The following is a 21,627-nucleotide window of genomic DNA, read 5'->3' as shown; positions in this document are numbered from 1 at the left end:
TTAATTAACCTCACACCCTAACTGAGCATCCTGCACGCCAGGTTTCAAGTGAACCTCTGCCAGACTCAGCTCTGACCATCAGCACTAAAAATGCTCCGGAAAAAATAATCCCAATAATTCTCTCCAGCTGCATGAGTAAAACCCTGGAGAGGACATGGATCCCTTCAGGAAGGGCAGTGTGAAGAACTGAGTCTGAAGGCCAAACTCAGCCACGCACCACATCCCAGCTACAGGCTATTTTACAGTGCTTGGGCTCTCCTCAATAATAAGTGGCATTTAACCTCACCTCTGAGCCCCAAAAACAGCTATTTGTAGGGAAAACAACAAAATGCTCCTTCACTTCTAGCTTCCTTTGCAGGGATTTCTATTACTCAGAAGAATCAGAGAGGAGTTCAATTACATCACACTTCCCAGGAGAGAATGCTTTGTTATTTGCTTCAGATTTTTACATCTTTAATTTAAAATAATAAAATCAAGCAAGAGGACAAACAATGACGAAGCGCAGACAAATAAAGGGTGATGAAAGGACTGTGTTTTTTTTTCTCCCCCTACTACTCACTGCAAAAGAGTTCACCTTCCACTTAGATGTACAGCACTATCTGAAGCTTTTAGCAAAGCTCAACCCCTCTGGTGTGTTTCATGGAAGGCTGGGGATGTGTCATCTACCAGGTTCCCTTCCAGTGCCTATTTTGGACTTCTCTCCAACACAAAATGCATGCAGGCCTCCCTGGCACGCAGCACTTCATGGCATGCTACCAACACGGGATGTTCCTTTTGAGCTGCTGCTTCTGAAGCAAACAAGCAGGACCAACGCATTACAGAGCAAATATGACTTCTGGAAAAGCTTCTGGAGTTTGTGGGGTTAGGTTTGAGTTGTTTTGTTGTTCGTTGCCTTTTTTTTGTTTGTTTGTTTGTTTGCAGATGTGGAAGAAACATCTACTATCGGTACTGCAGGGACCACAGGATAAGCTCATACCTGAAACAAAGCCCAAGTACCAGAGAACTAGGAAACTCTGAAAACTGGGAGTCCTGAATGTAAGCATGCTCCTCTTCTTCAGGTCAAGGCAACACGTGTTTCCTGGCTCAGCTGCAGCACTTCCAACTTGCTGGAAATCCAAGGGAGGGCAATGAGTAGCAGCAGTCAGGCTGTGCTGTTAGCTTGGTGGAGCACTGAGATAGCTACCCCTGCACAAGGGGTACCTTTGTTTCTCTTTAAGAAGTCTTCTCCAGCCCTGCATGGGAGGGCAGAAAGCTCAGACCGAATATTTTCCAGCACATAAATGTAAAGAAAGTCCAACAGCACCAAACACGATGCAAGCCAGAAGCAGCAGGGTTTTAACTTAAGCCTGAGTTGTGACTCTAAACTGTGAAGTTTCTCATACATTTGTGAACCTTTTAGGAAAGCAATCCTGATAGCAACAGGCAGTGTTACTCAGAACAGGTGGCAGATGATAGGTGAGCTGTCTGACCAGTGGTTGTGTGGGCACAGAGCACCAACATGCTTGCAGACCCACACAGGCGCTCCTGTGACCATTCTGAACCAGCTGCTGACACCACCACAGCTGTACAGCAGCAGGAGACAGTGCTGGTTTGCTTGCTAGCTGCACAGCTTTCTGCACCTCAGTTCAGCTCCAGAAGAAATCAAGGTCAGTGTTCTCTGCTGGTGGGTGTGCAGCACCACGAACTCCCAGGTGAGGCGTTCCATTCCACACAAGCAGTCAAACAAGTCTGATCTGTGCAAGGTTATTCTGCAACAGGATCTATCTGCTCTGTTCCTCCTTCCTGACCTTCATACTGCCCTACAAAACACACAAGCTCACTGAAGAGTCCTCATGTTACCAATCAGATGCCATGGACTCGCCAAGAATTCATGGTGAGGAGATCTCTGCCTTCCTTTTGCAATGTTGGCAAGCTTACAGGCTTGCTAACTACAAGCTTACACATCCTTACCAAAGGGGCTCATGTCTGAGCTGAGACCATGGGTGAATTGATGTGGAATTAAAGCCATCAGTCTGTCCCACCAACCTTCCCCACATCTCCACTCCTGGCCAAACCCTTCTTACTTGCACACCACAGCTCTGCAGGGGTGTCCTGCCTGGAGTTCAGGCTCTGCTTAACTCCTCATGACCTCACACACCACTCTGCTCCACTCCACCATGCTAGCAGCTTCGAAAGCAAGATTACATTGGCTGTCAGGAAAAGGCAGGCTGAGAATGATGCAGATATATTTAACAGGAAGGGCATAGTTTCTCTAAGAAGCTACAACTTGAGTCATAAAGTCATCTAGTCTAAAACAGTTGGGTTGGAAGGGACTTTAGAGCCCTCCCAGCCCCCCTGCTGTGGGCTGGGTGCCCTCCACCCCCCATCCATGACCTTGGGCACCCGCACTGCTCTGAGCATCATTTGGTGTCTGCTGCTCTCCAAATCAGAAAGAGGACAAAAGGATTGGTGAGTTGGTTCAGTTGATCTTTACTCTTAGTTCCTGACAAAACAGAAGAAAAGCTAGCTTAAGAAAGGCAATATTTGGAAAATATTCCATTAATGGGTGCCACCTTCCAGAGGGTTATACCTAGCAGTAAGGAAGCTCAACTCCAAGAAATCTCTGCTTCATATCAATCCCTTCCTCAAGTCCTTTGCACAGAAGCTGGAGTCACCAAAGCCCTCGTTTAGGCAGTGCATAGGAACAACCTGCATCCCAAAGCACCGTTTGAAATGAAGTGTAAAAAAACAAAGCCTGCAGCCCAGCTCAATTTTGGTATCACTGGCTGGGACCAGATGTGCTCACCTTACCCATCCTGCCACTCCTCTCAGCATTGCTCAAGAATTGGACTCTGAGACATCAGCCTGGAAGTGAAGCCAGCAGCTTCATCCATCAGCTAAAATGCTGCCAAGAGCCACCCTCCCTTCCCTTCCAGCCCCTCGCCTTACACTGAAGCTCCTCATGACTCAGCAGAGAGGGGAAAAACGCTCCAGACATTCATCTTTGCATTCATCCTTTCCCTTTCTGCTCCTGATGCTCAGCCCCTCTGTCTCTAAGCAATGCCTGAACAAATGCAAAGCAGCGCGTTGGCCTCAGCAAACAGCCAGCCTCTGAGCCAACCTACCAGGAGAGCTAATGATCCAGACACCGATTTTCCAAACAGAACCAGTTTGGAAGCACAGAACTGAAGTCCCAGCAGACAGACACACAGAACATCCTCAGTGCTGAAAGACAAACGGTACTCAGAAACAGGCTGGTACTCACAGGGGAACAATTCCTCACCATGACCTAAAGCTGCATCAGAAATCTTATCAAAGGATGTTATTCCCACGGCACACCCATAGGAAGCCAAGCAGACTGGTTGCCTATTTTTGACTTTCCAAGGAGCACATGCTGGAGGTGGGACAGCTTAATGAGAACTCCTGCAGCCCCAACCTCAGAGCTGGGCTCCTACATCCAACCAGAGGTGAACAAACCAGCCCCAAACAGACAGCTGACAGATTTTACAGAATCACTGAATTATTCAGATTGGAAAAGAGCTCTGAGATCCCTAACCCAACCCATCCCACCATGCCCACTGACCACGTCCCTCAGTGCCACATCCCCAGTTCTGAAACACCTCCAGGAATGGTGACCACACCACTCCCTGGGCAGCTGTGTCAGTGCCTGACTGCTCTTTTGGGGAAGGAATGTCTCCTAACATCCAACCTGATCTGCTGTTACACCAAATTAAGCTCCTCTACGTGAGAAGGAGGAGAACTGTTATTACCACAAAGAAAAACAGCATGCTTCTTCATTTCTTCCCTTCCAAAAAATGAAACTGAAAAGCATCAACTACGAGTATTAAATGCTTGTGGGTGGCAATGAAACTGCTTGAAAAGCATATTTACTGCTCCGAACCAGCAGCATCCTAACGCTGAAGAAAGGCATGATTGAATGGCTGCTGCATGCACGGGTCCACAGAGTCTGTGCCACGGAGTGAGGTGACAGCAGGAGATGCTCTGAGCAGTGCAGCAAGCCCAGCAACGACCTTGGCTGAGCTGTTTGACATGCAATTAAACTGCAGAACTCATCACTTTAAGATGTTTACACATTAGAGTTGGTGGGCTAAGAAGTTGAGGGGGAATCTGGGGGAGATCCATTGGAAGCTCCTGAGCAGAGCACTGCTGGTACGATCCGTACCATACCAATAAAATATAAAAAGAGCTTTTTATCCATCTTTCCAGCAGCCTGTTCTATATCTGAAGACAAATTGTGTACCCAACTTGTTTTCTCTGGATTAAGCAAGTCCAGTTAGCGCAGCTTTTCCCAAAGACTGTTTGCTATCCTTTGGGAAAAGGAATTGCAAAGTAAGCACCACGAGGCTTCCTCAGTCATGGAATAAACAGCTGTTTTGTTAAAAATAAAGACAAAATATCCTTCAAGATACCCTTAATGCAGCAGATAGAAAGGACTCATAAAATGAGAGATAATAATTAAGTAAATTAAGCATACCTGCAGGCGATGCCACACACGTTAAGGCAGGTCCGTCTCCTGCTGGAGCACTGCTGGTGCTGAATTACTTCATGAGAGTTGTTGCTGCTTTTTCTCTCCACAGCATCAGCCTGACCAGAAGGGAATGCTAATACAATTCCAGCAGCATTGCAATGAACTGTCTTGTAAAAGACACTTAATTATGTGCATATGAACAGAGGCGCAGACTCGCTTTCAGGAGATTGCAGTTTCCCTGTCTGGGTGGCAGAAGAATGGGCTGAAAGATGTTTCAAAAGATCCTGCGAGGCTTTTATTAGCAGACAATTTACAGTTGTTATAAGCAGTTTCCTGAGCGAGCTCTGTGGGCAGCGCTTAGTGCCTAGCTGCTATGCGCTGCCCCTTTGCTGGAGGCTGCAGTTTCACACTGCTATTCACAGACCCCAGGGATGGGACCTGCAGAGTCCAGGCAAAGTCAAGCAGGGATGACAACAACACCACGGCAAAGTCTGTAACTCTGCATATATCAGCACCAAGTTCGCACGGCGTTCAGCAGATTTTGTTCAGATGCTCCTCAGTTCTTTACCTTGGACTTTGGCAAGGTGTTTCATCGTCTGAGAAGATGCACTCCATCCCATGGTCTCCTCACCCTGGGAGGGCTCAGCTGAAGGGCAGACTGCAGCAAGCACAGCTGCCTACTGCTCAGAAAGGCGATCCCAAGAGCGACCAGGAGGCACCGTACCATCCTCACGCCTCCCCTCCGAAATACTAATAGGAAATCTTTAAGCCAGATGCCTGTCCTTACCCTCCCTTCACATCTGTAAAGCAGACCATTATCCTCATCTCACCCACTGCAGCAGAGATTAGGACGAGCTTGGCACTCCTTCATTCTTCGCATCCAGCCCAGAAGATTGGCACATCACCACACGATGCCACGAATCCATCTGACCCTCCAGAGCACAGCTGGGCTCCCCAGAAAAGCGAGAGGTCTGCTGGGCACTGGGGAGCTCAAAGGGGCTAACAGGAGCCCCAACACATGCCTGGCCCTGTCCAAAAGAGCAAAGCCCCAAAGTTCTTGGAACGTGGACTTGTAGACGCAGGGCTGGGATGGTTTCAGTTCAGACTGATGCAGGACTTACTCTGATGTATCTGTACAAGAGGAAGCCAGGTGAAGCTCTTTCCATTAATGAGAATATTAATCGGAAAACCCAGAATCCTATAGAATTGCAGCCGAGGACCCGTTGCTTAAATGGAACCTTGGCACATGGTTACAGTAGGACGAACACAGCACGTGGCCAGGACAACGAAAGGGTCAGGCAGGTGGTTACAGGTCACCTGGGACATGGCTAATCCCTGACAACTCATGGAAAGTTGATAAAGGATTTAGAGAACAGAGCCTAATTACTGTCCTACTTTAATCTCAGTCAAGAGCTGCTTAGTAGAAACTATCCCCTATCAAGTGTGCTCAATTCCATTCCTGGGTTGAAGAACTTGTAATTGCTCTGAACAAGCACAGTTAGCAGACAGATCTGAGACAGGGCTGTATTTTTCATTGGAGTTTCAAAGCTCACACTGAACGACTGACTGCTGTTTGAGATCTGATGTCCATCAGCTTTCTAAAGGGGTTCAGGTCGGCACTAATCCTATCACGACCAATAAAACCTCAATGGGAAGAGCTCAATATGCAGAATGGAAAAGATGATGAAGAAGCTTCTTGAAAACACCAGCAGATATTTTAACTATGAGAAGACGCAGAATCATAGAATCAACCATAGAATGGCTTGAGTTGGAAGGGGCCTCAAGGATCACCAAGCTCCAACTCCTCTGCTGCAGGCAGGGCCACCAACCTCCATATTTCATAGCAGCCCAGGCTGCCCAGGGCCCCAGACAACCTGGCCTGGAACACCTCCAGGGACAGAACATCCACAATCTCTCTGGGCAGCTGTTCCAGCACCTCACCACTTTCATAATAAAGAGAGTAGACTCTCTTTATTGTTAACAGAATCTGCTGTTAAAGGACACTGCAGAACAACAGGGGAAAGGACAGCAAAATATCTGCAGGTTGAAACAGATTTTAGATGATTAGCAATGCATGCAATCGCAGGGGCTCATCTGCAGATGACAGCTGAGGGCAGGGAAAGTGAGTGGCACTGCACTGCCCGCATACACAGCTGTCAGATGGAATAACCTCAGTGCTTCTCCTGCCTTTCTTCTGCACCAGCTGCAGCCATTAATGCATAATTGAGGAGTACAGGAAACACAAAGCTGAAGATGGAGCGTTTTATACCAAGAGCTATGGGGAAGAGTGAGAAATCTGACAAACTCTGATTAGAAGCTGCAGTGGGATCCCAGCAGAGAGCAGGCAGCAATCATCCCATCACATGTCTATGAGAGAGACCTGGATGGCATCCGTACCACGAGCAGGAGGCAGCCACAGCTCATCACACTCAGCCACGCTGTTGCGAGGCTCCCTCTCATGCCCCTGTTTTATATTTAGAAGGGAATTTCTCCCCTGCCAGCCCCTCAGAGGGGCTTTGTCCCACATGTGCGCAGTGCCCAGCACAAGAATCACAGAAAGAAAAGCAGACAAATGGGCCTGGAAGGAACTTCAAGCAGGCATCTCGTCCTTCCCCTGCCCCAGGGCACCAATTACTACACTTGCTCTTTTTCTAGCTGAAAACTCTCCCTGGTGGGTGGGACACCAACCCACCCAGCCAGATGAAATGGTTGGACCTTCACTTTAACATCTTAACCCCTCAGCCACCCCCGATAACACAGACCAGGCACCAAACACCACATCAGCACAACTCAGAGCAGCCATAACACCTATTTCTGTGTGAGAAACTGATAACAGCGCAGTGCTGTGATGTTAACACGTTGGCAGCAAGACCCAGCACAGCCTATTTCTGAGCTCTGCTTCAGGATTGCTGTTCCTGGAAGGGAGGCCAGCCCGCTCCATAAAGACACACTTCTTCCATGATGCCCACAGCAGTGAGTCACCTTTTCTGAGAGTTTTCATCATGTGCTTTTCCGGGCTCTGCAGAATATCATGTTTACACTGAACCAATCCAATTTAAGCTCTAAGCAGCAGGTATTGCTTATGCTTGGATCCTTAACGAGCCTCCTAACGAAGTACTGCTGTGCTTCAGCAAGTAATGCAGCAAAGCACAAACCTCCCTTTGCCTCTGATGCTCACAAGTTTTCCTACAGACAGACACAACCAGCCTTAATATTAAGGAACGAGTTTAACTGCACTTCCTTCTATGAGGAATTCTATACAGAATGAAAAGAACCACCCACATTCCCAGCAGTGACAGTTCCCATACATTCTAACCAGTTGGTTCAGTTTGGAGGAGAAACCCAACTCTCAGTGTGTTCTATCAACAGCATCACCCATTTACCTTTTAAGGAGAACTTCTGGAAGAAAAGTGCCATGTCCTAAAAACAAAACCGACCAGATAAATGGGCAACCTCACAGCAAGGTCAGGTCCAGAGGAGGGCCACTAAGATGATCAGAGGGCTGGTGCACCTCTCCTATGAGGAAAGGTTGAGGGAACTGGGCTTGTTTAGCTTGGAGAAGAGAAGGCTCTAGGGGAACTCATTGTGGCCTTCCAATACTTAAAGGGAAAGTATAAACAGCAGCTGGAATGGCTGTTTAAGAGGATGGATAGTATAGGACAAGGGGGAATGGCTTCAAACTGAGACAGGGGAGGTCTAGGTTGGATATTAGGAGGAAGTTTTTCACATAGGGTGGTGAAGCACTGGAACAGGTTGCCCAAGGAGGTTATAGATGCCCCATCCCTGCGGGCATTCAAGGCCAGGCTGGATGTGGTTCTGGGCAGCCTGGTCTGATCCCTGCACATAGCAGGGGGTTGAAACCAGATGATCACTGTGGTCCTTTTCAACACAGGTTCTAGGATTCTGTGATTCTACTGCTCCGCAGATGCAAAGCTTTGCTTTGTTGGGTTTCTATCCACAGTATCACCCCACAGCTGAAACCCATTCATTTTTAAACAGCCACCTGAGTCATTTAAAACAGTGATTTTGGAAAACTCCAATACAGGAAAGGAATTAAGGTCTATTGTAGAGGGGGTGGGACAGAAGGGTGAGCTCTGACTGTACACAATACCCCCACCCAGCACTGATTTCAAGTTCTGCAGCTCCTGATGCAGAAGAACCAAGAGATGAAGGTGGGCTATGAGCATCCTCTACCTGTGTGCATCATTCACCTCCCAGAGGGACACACATGTGCTTGTGCCCAGTTACAAGCAATGCATATTGGTGTTCAGATGAAGTTCTTTGGGGAGCTTCACTCTTACTGTGGTTTGAGTTGGAGGGGACCCTTCAAGACCATCTGGTCCCACTGCCTGCAGTGTACAGGGACACCCATCGGGTGCTCAGAGCTCCTCCACCTGACCTGAGGGTCTCCATGAATCACAGAATCGCAAGGTTGGAAACGACCTACAAGATCATCTAGTCCAACTGTCCTCCCATCACCACTGCTACCACAAGCACTAATCCATTTATCACAGCTCCTCATCCAGACGCCTCGAGCACTGCCAGGGATGGCGAGTCCACCACTTCCCTGGGCAGCCATTCCAGTACCTGACCACCCTCTGAGAGAAAAAGTTCTTCCTTATGTCCAACCTAAACCTCCTCTGGTACAACTTGCGGCCATTTCCTTGGGTTCTGTTTGTTGCCTGGGAGAAGAGGCCAACATGGATGGGATACCCGCACCTCTCTGGGCAAGCAGCCTTACTGTAAAACACTTTTTACTTATATCCAGCCTAGATCTCCTCTCTTTGAGTTGGAAACCATCTCCCCTTGCTGTATCACAGCAGACCCTGCTGAGGAGCCCGTCCCCTTTCAGCAGGGGAAGGAGGCAGGAGATTTTCTATTTGCTGAATCGAATGCATGGCTTCCATCCGGACGGCGATGCTATCAGCACGCTGCCTGCCTAGCAAGAGCTCAGAAGTGCATAATTCACCTAATACATCAGATTTAGAGAAAGAAAAAGAGGCGATCTCCCACAGTAGCAAACTCAGGTCGGGCAGCCAGCTCACCATCTTCCTGAACAAGAACACAACGGGAAGCACGGCTACAAAACCCCTAAAGGGCATCAGAAGGAAACACCTCTGGTGATGGGAGAGCGTGACGGCAGATAGGGCAGCATCCAGCCGCACTGCTGACCGCAGATAACCCAGCAGGTAGCACAGACGAAACCACGGGCTGCGCGGCTGGGAGGAAGAGCCGTTTCAGAACAAAAGGGCCATCGACCAAACGGCGACAGCATCACCTCCAACCGCGGGCAGGACGGTGAGAGCAGCCACATCGGGCGGGGCTGCGAGAGGGGCAGCTTCCTCAGGAGCTCCTCTCCGCTAAGAAAACACAAATCGGCCCTTCACGGACCTCTCGGAACAAGAGGAGCGTTGGCAAAAGGAACACGGAGGCTCGGAGCCGCCCGGCCCGGCACCACCTGCAGCCCCGCCCCGCCCGCGCCGTACCTGAGCGTGGGGCCGATGCAGGCCGTGTCGGTGCTTTCGATCTCCCGCAGGATCCTCTCGTGCTCCGCCGCCGTCTCTAAGCTCTCCAGCTCCGCCATCTTCACACGGTGGCGGTGGGGAGGGAGGGGGGTGAAGGGGTGGGGGGGAGTTGTTCCGGCGGGGCACCCAGCAGCGCCGTGCCGACCGGCGGACCCCACCTACCTGCCGGCCCGCCCAGCGCCGCTCGGCCCGGCCGCGGGGCACGCCGGGAAACGTAGTGCGGGAACGCGCCGAGGCGGGAGGAGCCGTGAGGGACGGAGAGCGGGGCGGGGCGGGGCGGGTCCTGAATGGCGGCAACACGGGGCTGCGTCATAGCAGCACCTCACAGTGTGTCACCATGGCAGTGACGTCATAACGTGTCCCCATGGCAGTGACCTCATAATGTGCCCCCAGTGCAGAGATCTTATAATGTGTCCCCATGAAGGGACACAGCCCCCAAAGCAGTGACCTCATAATGTGTCCCTGTGAGGGGACACAGCCGCATGGCAATTACCCTATAATGTGTCCCCATGGCGGTGATCTCATAACATGTCCCCAAGAAGGGACACAGCCCCAAAGCAGTGACCTCACAGTGTGTCCCCATGCCAATAACCTCACAATGTGTCTCCATGAAGGGACACAGCCCCATAGAAGTGTCATCATAATGTGTCCCCGTGGCAGTGACCTCACAATGTGTCCCCATGGCAGTGACCTCATAACATGTCCCCATGAGGGGACACAGCCACAAAGCAGTAACCTCACAATGTGTCCCTGTGAGGGCACACAGCCCCATGGCACTGACCTCAGAATGTGTTCCCATGGCAGTGACCTTCATAGTGTGTCCCCATGAGGGGACACAGCCACAAAACAGTAACCTCACAATGTGTCCCCATGGCAGTAACCTCACAATGTGTTCTCATGAAGGGACACAGCCCCAAAGCAGTGAACTCACAATGTGTCCCCAAAGCAGTAACCTCACAATGTGTCCCTGTGAGGGGACACAGCCCCATAGAAGTGTCATCATAACGTGTGTCCATGGCAGTGATCTCAGAATGTGTTCCCATGGTAGTGACCTTATAATGTATCCCCCTGAAGGGACACAGCTCCATGGCATTGACCTCACAATGTGTCCCCACAGCACTGGCCTCATAACATGTCCCCGTGGCAGTGATCTCTCAATATGACCCCATAAGTGGGCAGAGCCCCACGGCAATGACCTTCCTAATGTGTCCCCATGGCAGTGACCTTCCTAATGTGTCCCCACGAAGGGACACAGCCCCAAGGCAGTGACATCATAACACGACCCCATAGCGATGATCTCACAATGTGTCCCCATGAGGAGACGCAGCCCCATGGAAGTGACATCATAACGTGATCCCCATGGTAGTGACTTTCATAATCTGTTCCCATAAGGGGGCACAACCCCATGGCCCCATGACCTCATAACGTGATCCCATGGAAGTGACCCTCATAGTGTGTCCCAGTGGCATTGACCTCACACCACATCCACATAAGGGGATGCAGCCCCAGGGCAGTGACCTCATGTCATGTCCTCATGAGGAGACACTGTCCCATGGCAGTTATCTTCTGTCATCTTTCACGAGGGGACACAGCCCCATGGCAGCAACCCTCTGCCTCGTCCCCGTGAAAGCACACAGCCCCATCTCAGCAACCCCACGCCATCTGCCATGAGAGGTCACAACCCCTTGGCCATAGCATCCTGCCATGAGAGGACACAGCCCCACGGCAATGACTTTTTGTAGTCCTCCTCAGGGGTCACAACCCTAATATCCATCCACGAGAGATCGCAACCCCATGGCAGTGCTCTTCCCCCTTAAGGGGAAACAGAGCCATGTTGGTGACCCGTCTCTTCTCCCATGAGAGATCACAGCCCCTTGGTCATGATATCCCTCTAAGAGGGGTCACAACCCCATAGTAGAGACGTTCCCCCTTGAGGGGACACAGGCCCAAGGCAATGACCCCATGGCAATGGGGGTCACAAACGCATTTCATCCCGCAGGAGGATGAAACCCCATAGCAGTGACCATATGCCATGACCCCTTGAGAGCACACAGCCCCACTGCAGTGATATCACGTGTTTCATTGCAGCCTTTCCTCTGCCACTGTCAGAACTGACACAACCCCAGAGGTGTCTGCACTCAAGGACAGCACTGCCAGCTTCCACAAACAGCCCTGGCTGCCAAGGTCTTCTCAAGAGCTTGCTGTGGCCCCCAGTGCTAATCTCTCCTTGTGAAACAACTGGTTATCATTATTATTATTATCCTGTGTTGTGGAAACTGTGCTGGAAGAGCTCCGTTCCCAGCTGCCTTATCACTGCACCAGGCACTGGGAGATGGTCTGTGAGATGAACGGGATGAAGAGCAGAAAAGAGAACATGCTGCCAAGCATTTCTGCTCTTCCTTTTGTCTGAGATGGAAATAAATGAAGTTGGCTGTAAGAGCACACCTCCAGCATCCCTCACTGCGGCTCTCCAATGGGGTCAGAATCTCTGCACCATCACTTGATTAAATGAGGCGGTGACCTCCCAGCGTACTGTGCATGGCTATAACGATACAGGAGGGGCAAGGAAAGCCTGACAAAAACTTTATTATCTCCTCTGAAGTTCACCAGCTCCTGCATGTCATGCCTACGGCTGCCAAACCCGGTGCCGTGCGGGACCAGATGGATGTCACTTTGGATGTGTTAACACCCGCCAGGAAATCTGCGCTCCGATGGCAGTCACCATGGAGATCCGATGGAAGCCTTTGGAGGACCAGAAGCAAAGAGACGTGTCAGTGATATCATGGAAGGAGATAAAAATAGCAGGGCAGTTTCTGAGCCTAGCAGACTGGTGTAGCGTTCCCCCAGGGCTGGTTTGCCATCCGCCGGGAGCGGAGCGCTGTGCATTTTGCGCTCTCCCTCTTGCTGGCAGAAGGCTGGTGCCTCCAGCAATGCAGCTCCCAACTGCAGCCCCCCAGGGCAAAACAGAGAGAAGAGATGGGCTGGCACTCAATGTCTTTGAGCTCCAGACCACTGAGATGAGCTACCTGTGGCTGCAGGAGCCGCATCATGCGCTGCTTGCTGTGATACCTGCCTGGCTCCAGTGTAAAACCCCCATCTATTGCTGTTAGATTACAGCTAAGAAGATTACTGTTTTCATCTCAATTAATAGGGATCTGAGCCAATGTTCCCGAAATCAATGGTAAATATTGTATTGTCTTCACTGAGCTTCAGAAATAGGATTAAGAGCCAGAGGACGGAGCGTGGGAGGCTGGCAATGGTGCTGGAGGTTTGAGTTACAGAATGGGGAATGATATCGAAGCCAGGTTTGACCCTGATGCTTAGTTGGGTAATGGTGGCATCACAAATAACGCTCTCAGTAAGGGTCTGGTCTTCAAGAAATGGGTAGATATAGCACTGCATGACATGGTGATGGGCTGATGTTGGACCTTGGAGGTCTTTTCCAACTTTAATGATTCTATAATTTTATGAGTCCCTTATGAAGACACTGTTTTGTCCACCAGACTGTACTATAGGGGGGGGGTTGAGCACAGAAATGGGAATCTAGAAATGAATTAATCACCAAATTGTGATGCTGACTTTTCTCTTACCTCCCTCTACCAGCAGAAAGAGAGGGATGCTACTTTCAGCTTTGGCAAGAAGAGGATGCCAGAGCATGGAGCATGGTGTAGCTCAGCCAGCAAGGCACATCCCGTAATAAAACTGAGCATGAACATCCACAGAGGAACGTGGAAAGACAGCATGAGGCACTGTGACAATGTCTAAAAAGACATTTGTTTTAAACTGAATTAAAATAAATATCATAGAATCACAGACTCATTCAGATTGGAAAAGACCTCTACAGATTCTATGTCCCTAAAAACCACGTTGGCTGATGGGAACTGCTCTACATTCCCTCAATTTCCAGCTAACAAAGTTCCATATCAGTAGGAACACCACTTCTTTACGGGGCAGACTCTTATGAAGCTTTAAAACTCTGTTTCAGTTCCTCACCTCCCATCAGCATTTTTCCAGCTCTGAGCTCAGCTGTAATTCTACCATTCCACTAGATGGATACCACTGTCAGGATTACTTTATTGTCAGCTCTAACAATCTCTTTCTCACTGTGCATCCTTTGGTGGTCTCTGGTTTTTCCTTTCGTGCCATTCCTTTGTTGCACGGTTTCCAACAGCTCCTGGCATCTCTGTGCCCTTGCTGTTGTCCCCACCCCTGCTGCTCGTGTCTTCCTTCCCATGTCTTCTGACCCAACCCACGAGCAAAGCATGGTTACAAATGGGATGGAAGGACAGCCAGATGGACTCACCCCCCTTTGCTCTTGGATGCTCAGATAAACCCGGTGGGCACATCCTTCCCCTACACTGTGTGTCCCTGGCAATCACCCACACCCTGTTAGCTCCCTGCTCTCCCCACCCCCATCCTTCTCCCAGCTCCTCTGTCTCCATAGGGTTTATTCCCCAGCAGCAGGAACGAATGCATCCATCCCACACTGTACCATGGGTGAACCCATGACTCAGCTCCAGGTCAGCCCGTCCTGTTTACCCTGGGTGTGCAGCAGCCTCATTTCCTCCATCCACACTGACCTTTAGCACTGAGCAAAGCTCCACAGCCCTGAGAGCTGCCTGTATTTCATTCAGCTGCTCACTGCTGTCTCACCCTTCGGGCCAATATTCCTTTATTTTCTTGTAGAGCTCAGATAGCAGCTACATTCCCTGCCCCTACAGAACCCCACTGCAGTTCTCTTGGCACCGACCATCACCATCCCACACACTCAGATGTCACCCACAGAAACAATAGCAGCTGGACAGGTTTTGGGGAGCAAACCTCCAAAAATGGTTTTTTTGGGGCAGTGTTCCCCCCCAGACTGCTCTCCCTCAGGCAGGTGCCCTCACCCAGACCCTCTCTGCTTCTGCCCTGCAGTTTGTTGCTCCTTTATTGGCATCCTCAACGTAATGCAGTTCTCTAGAGCACACTTATAGAGGATAAATTCCAGCCTTCCAGCCACCAATGTCTTAAAATCCTGTTCTGCTTCATATCAAGACTTGTCAAGACTGAAATAAGATCCTCTGATATTACCATGCCATTCCCCAGACCCCTTCATGGGAGTTGTTTTGATGCTTCTAATAACAGCTTCTGCTTTCTCATGCATTTTATTACACCTTTATTTTAGAATACAGGAGATAAATAGAATAGAGGGACTGAAAGAATGTTCAGATGGACTTCAGATGTAGAGTCTGAACTGAGCTCTGGCCTTCAAAGGTTGGGGAGAACTTTTCAACCCGAGTTTCTGATTCAAAGACAGAGATCTCTGGTGGCAGTGGTTGGGTGAAAACCTTTTGGTAAGCTGCATTGGGATTCCCTAAGACCTGCCTTAAGCCACCAGTGCAACACAGTTCTTGGTCAAGAACCATGTAGATGTGGCACTTGGGGACATGGTTTAGTGGGCACGGTGGGGATGGGTTGGGGTTGGACTCGATCCTAGAGGTCTTTTCCCACCTTAATGATTCTCTGAATGGACATGGTAGGGGCGGGTTGACAACTGGACTCAGTGATCCTAGGGGTCTTTTCCAACAGTAATCAGTTCTATGATTCTATGGCATGGCTTCATCTGGACAGGAGAGCACAAGGGCAGAGCCCACCTGAGGCTCAGAGCTGGCTCTGGGTTTGGCTGCACATGGGGAGCAAATGCTGGCAGGATGCAGCGAGGTGAAGGAGAGGGCTGGTTCCCCTCTCTTTGTCTCTGTTTAGAAGCAGAAGGACGAACATATTCATCCCCAGGCATAAGCAAGGCATGGGACATTCCCACCCCATGTCAGTCAGGATGTGGTTAGCACCACGTGGCTCACCCACAGCACAAGAGAGCATCACTGGGGGCAGCGGGCAGACTGTACCTCCCAGCCAGCAACGAGGACACATTTCCACCCTGAACGCTGCCCTTTTATCATTACCCTGAGCCAGTCCAGCTGCGGGGAGCAATCTGGCACCCGCTCACTATATTCTCAGCTCACAGCCCGAACACCACGAGATCCCACGCTTGAGGTGGCCTTAAGGCTACCAGGACAAGAAGCAGAGCTCAGGAGCGAAACCGCAGCCCTCCCTGCCAGCCACCCAGGGCCACCTTGTGTGACTTCAAGCCCTGCCCTTCTTGGGTGGTAACGGCGAGCAGAAATACCCTGGGCTCTTCCTGAGAGCTATTGTTCAAAGCCCTTTGCTGGAGGAATTTCGTGCTTCCTTTCCAAGCCCTGGCAGTGCCCCTATTGCCCACCGCCCCTGTGGTTCTCAGGGTGGGATTCCCTCCCGGGGCCCTTCCTGCTTTCCCCAAACTCTGTCACACCCTTCCAAAGCCACACAAAGCACTGCAGACACACATATGCCATATCCCGATGCCAACGGGATCCGTGCTGCAACAGCAAAGCAGTTCAGGTGGCTTCTCCCCATCGACCCAATAGGTGTCATTTCACACGACAGACGATGTGGACGCTTGTGACGACGGATCAGCAGCTACCAAAAAGCGGCACTGCCACATTTACCCCCCTTCTATCACCCTGCCCCGTGCCGTTCCCTGTTTTAAATGCCGCTGACACCTAGCGTTGCTTTTCCCAACTGCACTCCGAGCTACGGGAAGCCCTGCAGCTGTAAACTGTCCTTGGCACCAGTCTGGAGCACAAAGGAAAGGATCAGACATCATGGATCTATAATTTCTCTGCAACTCTGCCCTCCTGTTCCAGCTCGGGTTCGGTCACCAGTTTCCTTCCTCTCTTCTGAGTCCTTATTTTTAGTGCAGATGAATACAGGCAGCTCCTGCCAACTTCCCACACCCTTCCCTCCTGCTTCTGCACCCTTTGCTAACGGAGCAGATGGGAGGAGCGATCAGCTGGGAGAAAACTCCAGCAAGATGGCATTTGGGGACATAACCAGTGATGGCTTGGTAGTTGGACTTGATGATCTTAGAGGTCTTTTCCAACCTTAATGATTCTCTGACGGCTCTTTCCAGCCGGCCCCACGGTGCACCAAGCAGACTCATGCAGGATGGGGTGCATGGTGAGAGGAGGAGATGGGGGCTGCCAGAATGGGATGGGGGAACTGGCAGCCATAGAGGCAAGTTCTGCCATCCACAAGCTGCTTCTGAAGAAGCTACACATTTGCTCTTTATTTTTTTGCTGATCATCTTAATTTTACCGAATGTGTTAAGGCTTGCTCTAGCAAAACAAGTATCAGTCTTGGGCTTTTGCCATGCCATGGAATTTTAATGCTTTATTAGAACACATAAGGGTTTCAGCAGCATCTGCAGCTGCTCCATAGAGTGAAACTCCGCTTCGTTACCTCCTCAAGCATCACAGGCCCATCTGTGCTTAAGATGTAAGAGCTGGGAAACCAGGGTCAGATCTCTGGGATCCGACAACACTTTTGACTTCTGCCACTTTATCACAGCACCCAACCTGGTTGAGGCTGGAGCCCCTCAGGGTCCCTCTGGCCCAGCACTGCCCCAGCAGGGACACACAGAGCTGTGCCCAGGCCCAGGTTCTGGAGGCCTTTGAAGGTCCCCAAGGAGGAGACCCCACATCTCTCTGGTCCCAGTGCCAGAGTTCTGGTACTCACCCAGCACAGCAGAGCTGCTGACGGGCACGGGGAGCTCCTGGGCTCCCGGCTGTGCCCAGTGCCTCTGGGCACCGCTGAGCAGAGCCGGCTCCGTGCCTCTGCACCTCCCTACAGGGATTCATGGCCACGATGGGATCCCTTGAGCCCCCCCCGCTCCATGCTGAGCAGCCCTGCAGCATCTCGGCAGCTTTCCACTCTATATCCAAGTCTGTCCTGCATAAAATAATAATAATAATCAGTCTTGCAAATAACCAAGCAGTCTTGGTCTTGGTTTTAGGTGCTAAAAACGGCGACTGCAGAGCATGAAGGCCTGCAGAGCCACCGTCATTCCGAGCTGCAGCGCAGAACAACGCGCTTAACACGCGCGACGGGCGCGCCACTCTGGCCACGCCCCCATCTTACGTCACAGCGCGCCGTCAGCCAATGAGAGGCGGCGCTCTCGGAGCGGCCATTCATCGCGCGGGGGAGGGATGAATGGAGCCGATGACGTAAGCAGCGCGTTCCCACGCCGCTCAATCCGCGCTCCGGGATGGAAGCGGAACCGGGAGCGGAGCGGCGGCGTTGGGCCGCGGCCTCGTGTGTGTTAACGGGCGCCTCGAGGGGCTTCGGCCGCAGCCTGGCACGGCTGTTGGCCCCGAGGCTCGGCCCGGATTCGCTGCTGTTGTTGTTAGCCCGCTCGGATGAAGCGCTGGCCCAACTGGCGGCCGAGCTGCGGGACTCCTGCCCCGGTTTGCGGGTGGAATGCGTGGCCGCCGATCTGGGATCCGAGGAGGGGTTGCGGAGGGCGGTGGGAGCCGTGCGGGAGCTGCTGCCTGGCGGGCCGCCCGGCCGCCTGCTGCTCATCAACAACGCCGGTAACAGCGGGGCTGTGGGGCCGGGCGGTGCGAGGGGGAAGTTGGTGCCTGTGGGTCCTGCAGCCCCGCACTGCCGAGCACAATCCTTTGGAAATGCTTGTAGCCTTGCTTTATGGGCAAGGTTTCGCGTCTGCTGGCTGCTTTGCCTTTTCTTTGCCTATTGTTGCTATAAATAAGGCCAGACAACCCAGTAGGTAATGCTGCTACAGGAATCAGACCTCAGGTCTTCCACTGGCTTGGTTCAGAAGAAGAGGGAAAAGCAGGAGAGCGTGGTGATCCCTGAGGACGTTGCACTTGGGGCTGAAGGTCAGGAGCTGTTTGCTTTGGCGGAGCAGCAGTGCTGGCTGGGGGGCAAAAGCCCAGAGAAGAGATGGCTCCCAGCGACCTCACTGTGGCCTTCCAGTGCTTAAAGGAAGCTTCTAAAGGGATGGGTAGGATGAGAGGTGATGGCCTCAAGTTGTGCCTGTGGAGGGTCAGGTTGGATGGGGGTCAAATCAGGTTAGGTTTTGGTCTCCAAAAGAGCAGTCAGGCACTGGCACAGCTGCCCAGGGAGTGATGGGTGTCATCAACCCTGGAGGTGTTTGAGATCCATGGAGATGTGGCACTTGCGGATGTTATCAGTGGGCATGGGTTGGAGTTGGGGATCTTAGGAGCCTTTTCCAACCTTGATGATTCTATGTTTGTTAGCATCGTGGCATTGTTTGGGGATACGAGTGTCCCAAACCCACACTGAATTCCTCCAACCCTCTCTAGGCTCCCTGGGCGACATCTCCAAATCCTTCCTCAACCTCACTGACCCCAATGAGATCAACACATACTTCGCCTTCAACGTCACCTCGGCGCTCTGCCTCACCAGCAGCGCCCTGCAGGCCTTTGGGATGCGGCCAGGCTGCAGCAGGACAGTGGTGAACATCTCATCTCTCTGCGCCCTGCAGCCCTTCCGCAGCTGGGCGCTGTACTGCAGTGGGAAGGCTGCCCGGGATATGATGTTCCGTGTGCTGGCAGTGGAGGAGCCTGACGTCCGTGTGCTCAACTATGCTCCAGGTGAGGAAAGGGATGCATTCACAGAATGGCTTGGCTTGGAAGGGACCTCAAGGATCATCAGCTTCAACACCGTGCTGTGTGCAGGGCCACCAATTTCCATTCCTAATACCAGACCAGGTTCCCCATCCAACCCTGCCTTGAACACCTTCCAGGTGCATCCACAGCCTCTCAGGGCAGCTGTTCCAGCACCTCACCACTCTCTCTGGAAAGAACTTCCCCCTCACATCCAACATAAATCATCTCTCCTTCAACTTCAAACCATTTCCCCTTGCCCTGCTGTTATCTACCCTTTCAAAGAGTTGATTCCCCTCCTGTTTGTAGGCTCCCTTTAGGTACTGAAAGGCTGCAATGAGGTCACCCCGCAGCCTTCTCTTCTCCAGGCTGAACAAGCCCAGCTCCCTCAGCCTGTCTTCATAGGGAGGTGCTCCAGCCCCCTGCTCATCTTTGTGGCTCCTCTGGACCCTCTCCAACAGCTCCCTGTCTTTCTTGTACTGGGGGCCCCAGACCTGGACACAACACTGCAGATGAGACCTCATGTGGCAGAGTGGAGAGTGACAATCACCTCACCTCATTGCTATGAGCTTTAATGGAAGAGAAATTTTCCTCCTGCACCTGGAGGACCGAGCACCAGATCTTGCTTTCAGCTCACATCCTTTCTTTTTCTGCTCTCCCCCCAGGTCCCCTGGACACAGACATGCAGCTCTTGGCTCGCACAAAGACTGGAGATGCTGAGATGCGTCAGCAATTCCAGAGCCTGCATGAGAGTGGGAAGCTGATAGACTGTTCTGTGTCGGCCCAGAAGCTGCTGAGGCTGCTGGAGGAGAATACCTTCACCTCGGGTGCACACATGGACTTTTACAGCATCTGAGCTGCTCTCATCTCCATGCTCTGCTTTCTGCCCTCCGTAGTGCCCACAGCTCCCTGCAGTTTGGTGGGTGTTTGGGTGCTGCACAGCCTTCAAGAGAACATCTCTGGGTGCCTTATGGATGCTCCATGTGCCCTCGTGGGGGTGGGTGGGGAGACTCACTGCCAAGCTGAGCCAGACTGCAAAGAAAACCATGCTCTGAGGACCACTTATCCAAGGTCTTGTCCTGCCTGGGCCCTGCTGAGCCCTCCTGTGCATACAGGAGAAGCAAAGGGATAGGGGAGCAGAGGTGGCTTCCCCAGTGGAACGGGAACAAGACAGAAAGCACCATGTTAATGCACTGCTGCATGGAAGTCCTTCATGTCCCAGTGAGTGTGGATGCATGCTCCCTGTTCTGCCCATTCAGAGGCAGGAGCTGAGCAGCAGAGGGAGCTGCCTGTGCACATTTGGCTCTGCAGCACAGAGCCATCCACCAGCACAACCTGCGTGGGTTACAGCTCTGCCCTGGGTTTGTGCAGCGCTCCTATTTCAGTCTAAGCCTGGAGTTGGGGCCCGAGCCCCTCCTGGGCTGTTCTTTCAGGTATTTGTGGGGTTTTATCCTTGTTTTTCCCATTGAGTTCTCACAGATGTGCCCATCCGAAAAGCTGTGCTAAGAGTGAGGCTGGCACCCCATGTGCCCTCCAAGTGTCCAACCCAATGACAGCTACCTTCCTGCTGCCCTCTCTCACAGCCCTCTATCCCAGTTTTTGTCTGCCTAACTTCATCTACAGTCATTAAAAGTTTCCTTTTAGTTTCCAGTCTGGTCTTCTCTTCCATGTTCTAAATGGGTACATTTCCAAGAGGGTGGGAGCAGGGAGCATCACCATCCAACAGGGCACCACGTGGGTCTGTGTCCTGGAGCACCTGCACCACAGGCTGCCACTTAAAATCAGACATTTCTCCAACCAAAGCCTTCTCACCCATGAGAAGTTTTCAGCTTTTCTGCCTGGATTTGGGACGCTGGCCTAAATTCAAGTGTTTAAACCCAAGCAGGTCTGCTGGGCTGCCCAAGCACCCTCTGTGCCAGTGCCCACCTGAGGCATGGATGCTGGGCATGGATACAATGCCTGTGGGCTGAAAGCAGGATGGGGTGACCCCACTCCCCATTTAAGCCTTCCAGCTGCACTATGGATTTACCTGAGACCCTTTATGCTCTCAGTCCCTCCTGCTGTGTGCCACATTGATTTTGTCCCTTAAAGTGAATGCCGTGAGGGCGCCCATTCTGAGCCCAAACAC

General features: G+C 51.6%; 2 protein-coding genes across 3 annotated transcripts in view; one reads left to right on the top strand and one right to left on the bottom strand.

The window, feature by feature from the left end:
• EXOC6B (exocyst complex component 6B) overlaps positions 1-10,112 on the bottom strand; it is a 241,993-nt gene extending 231,881 nt beyond the window's left edge. For both annotated transcript variants that reach the window (XM_085223776.1, XM_085223777.1), the window contains exon 1: positions 9,955-10,112. In XM_085223776.1, the coding sequence (XP_085079902.1) occupies positions 9,955-10,052 (98 nt within the window). In that variant the 5' untranslated portion in view covers positions 10,053-10,112. The remainder of the gene's footprint in view (positions 1-9,954) is intronic.
• A 7,971-nt stretch (positions 10,113-18,083) lies between these two features.
• Positions 18,084-21,149, top strand: SPR (sepiapterin reductase). The gene is made up of 3 exons (XM_003206059.5): positions 18,084-18,443; positions 19,197-19,487; positions 20,165-21,149. Exons 1-3 carry the CDS (start codon positions 18,119-18,121, stop codon positions 20,353-20,355), a joined length of 807 nt encoding a protein of 268 aa, XP_003206107.1. The 5' UTR covers positions 18,084-18,118; the 3' UTR covers positions 20,356-21,149.
• The last annotated feature ends 478 nt before the right edge of the window (positions 21,150-21,627 follow it).

The sequence above is a fragment of the Meleagris gallopavo genome, chromosome 4 (assembly GCF_905368555.1).
Source record: "Meleagris gallopavo chromosome 4, MGAL_WU_HG_1.1, whole genome shotgun sequence".
Lineage (NCBI taxonomy): Eukaryota > Metazoa > Chordata > Aves > Galliformes > Phasianidae > Meleagris > Meleagris gallopavo.
This window is presented reverse-complemented; position numbering and strand designations above follow the sequence as displayed.

What these genes read in the sequence shown, in the direction of transcription:
- SPR (XM_003206059.5), top strand. Translation starts at nt 18,119, where the DNA reads ATGGAAGCGGAACCGGGAGCGGAGCGGCGGCGTTGGGCCGCGGCCTCG. An exon ending in GCTGCTCATCAACAACGCCG is followed by an intron (nt 18,444 to 19,196) that starts GTAACAGCGGGG and finishes AACCCTCTCTAG; the next exon opens with GCTCCCTGGGCGACATCTCC. An exon ending in TGTGCTCAACTATGCTCCAG is followed by an intron (nt 19,488 to 20,164) that starts GTGAGGAAAGGG and finishes CTCTCCCCCCAG; the next exon opens with GTCCCCTGGACACAGACATG.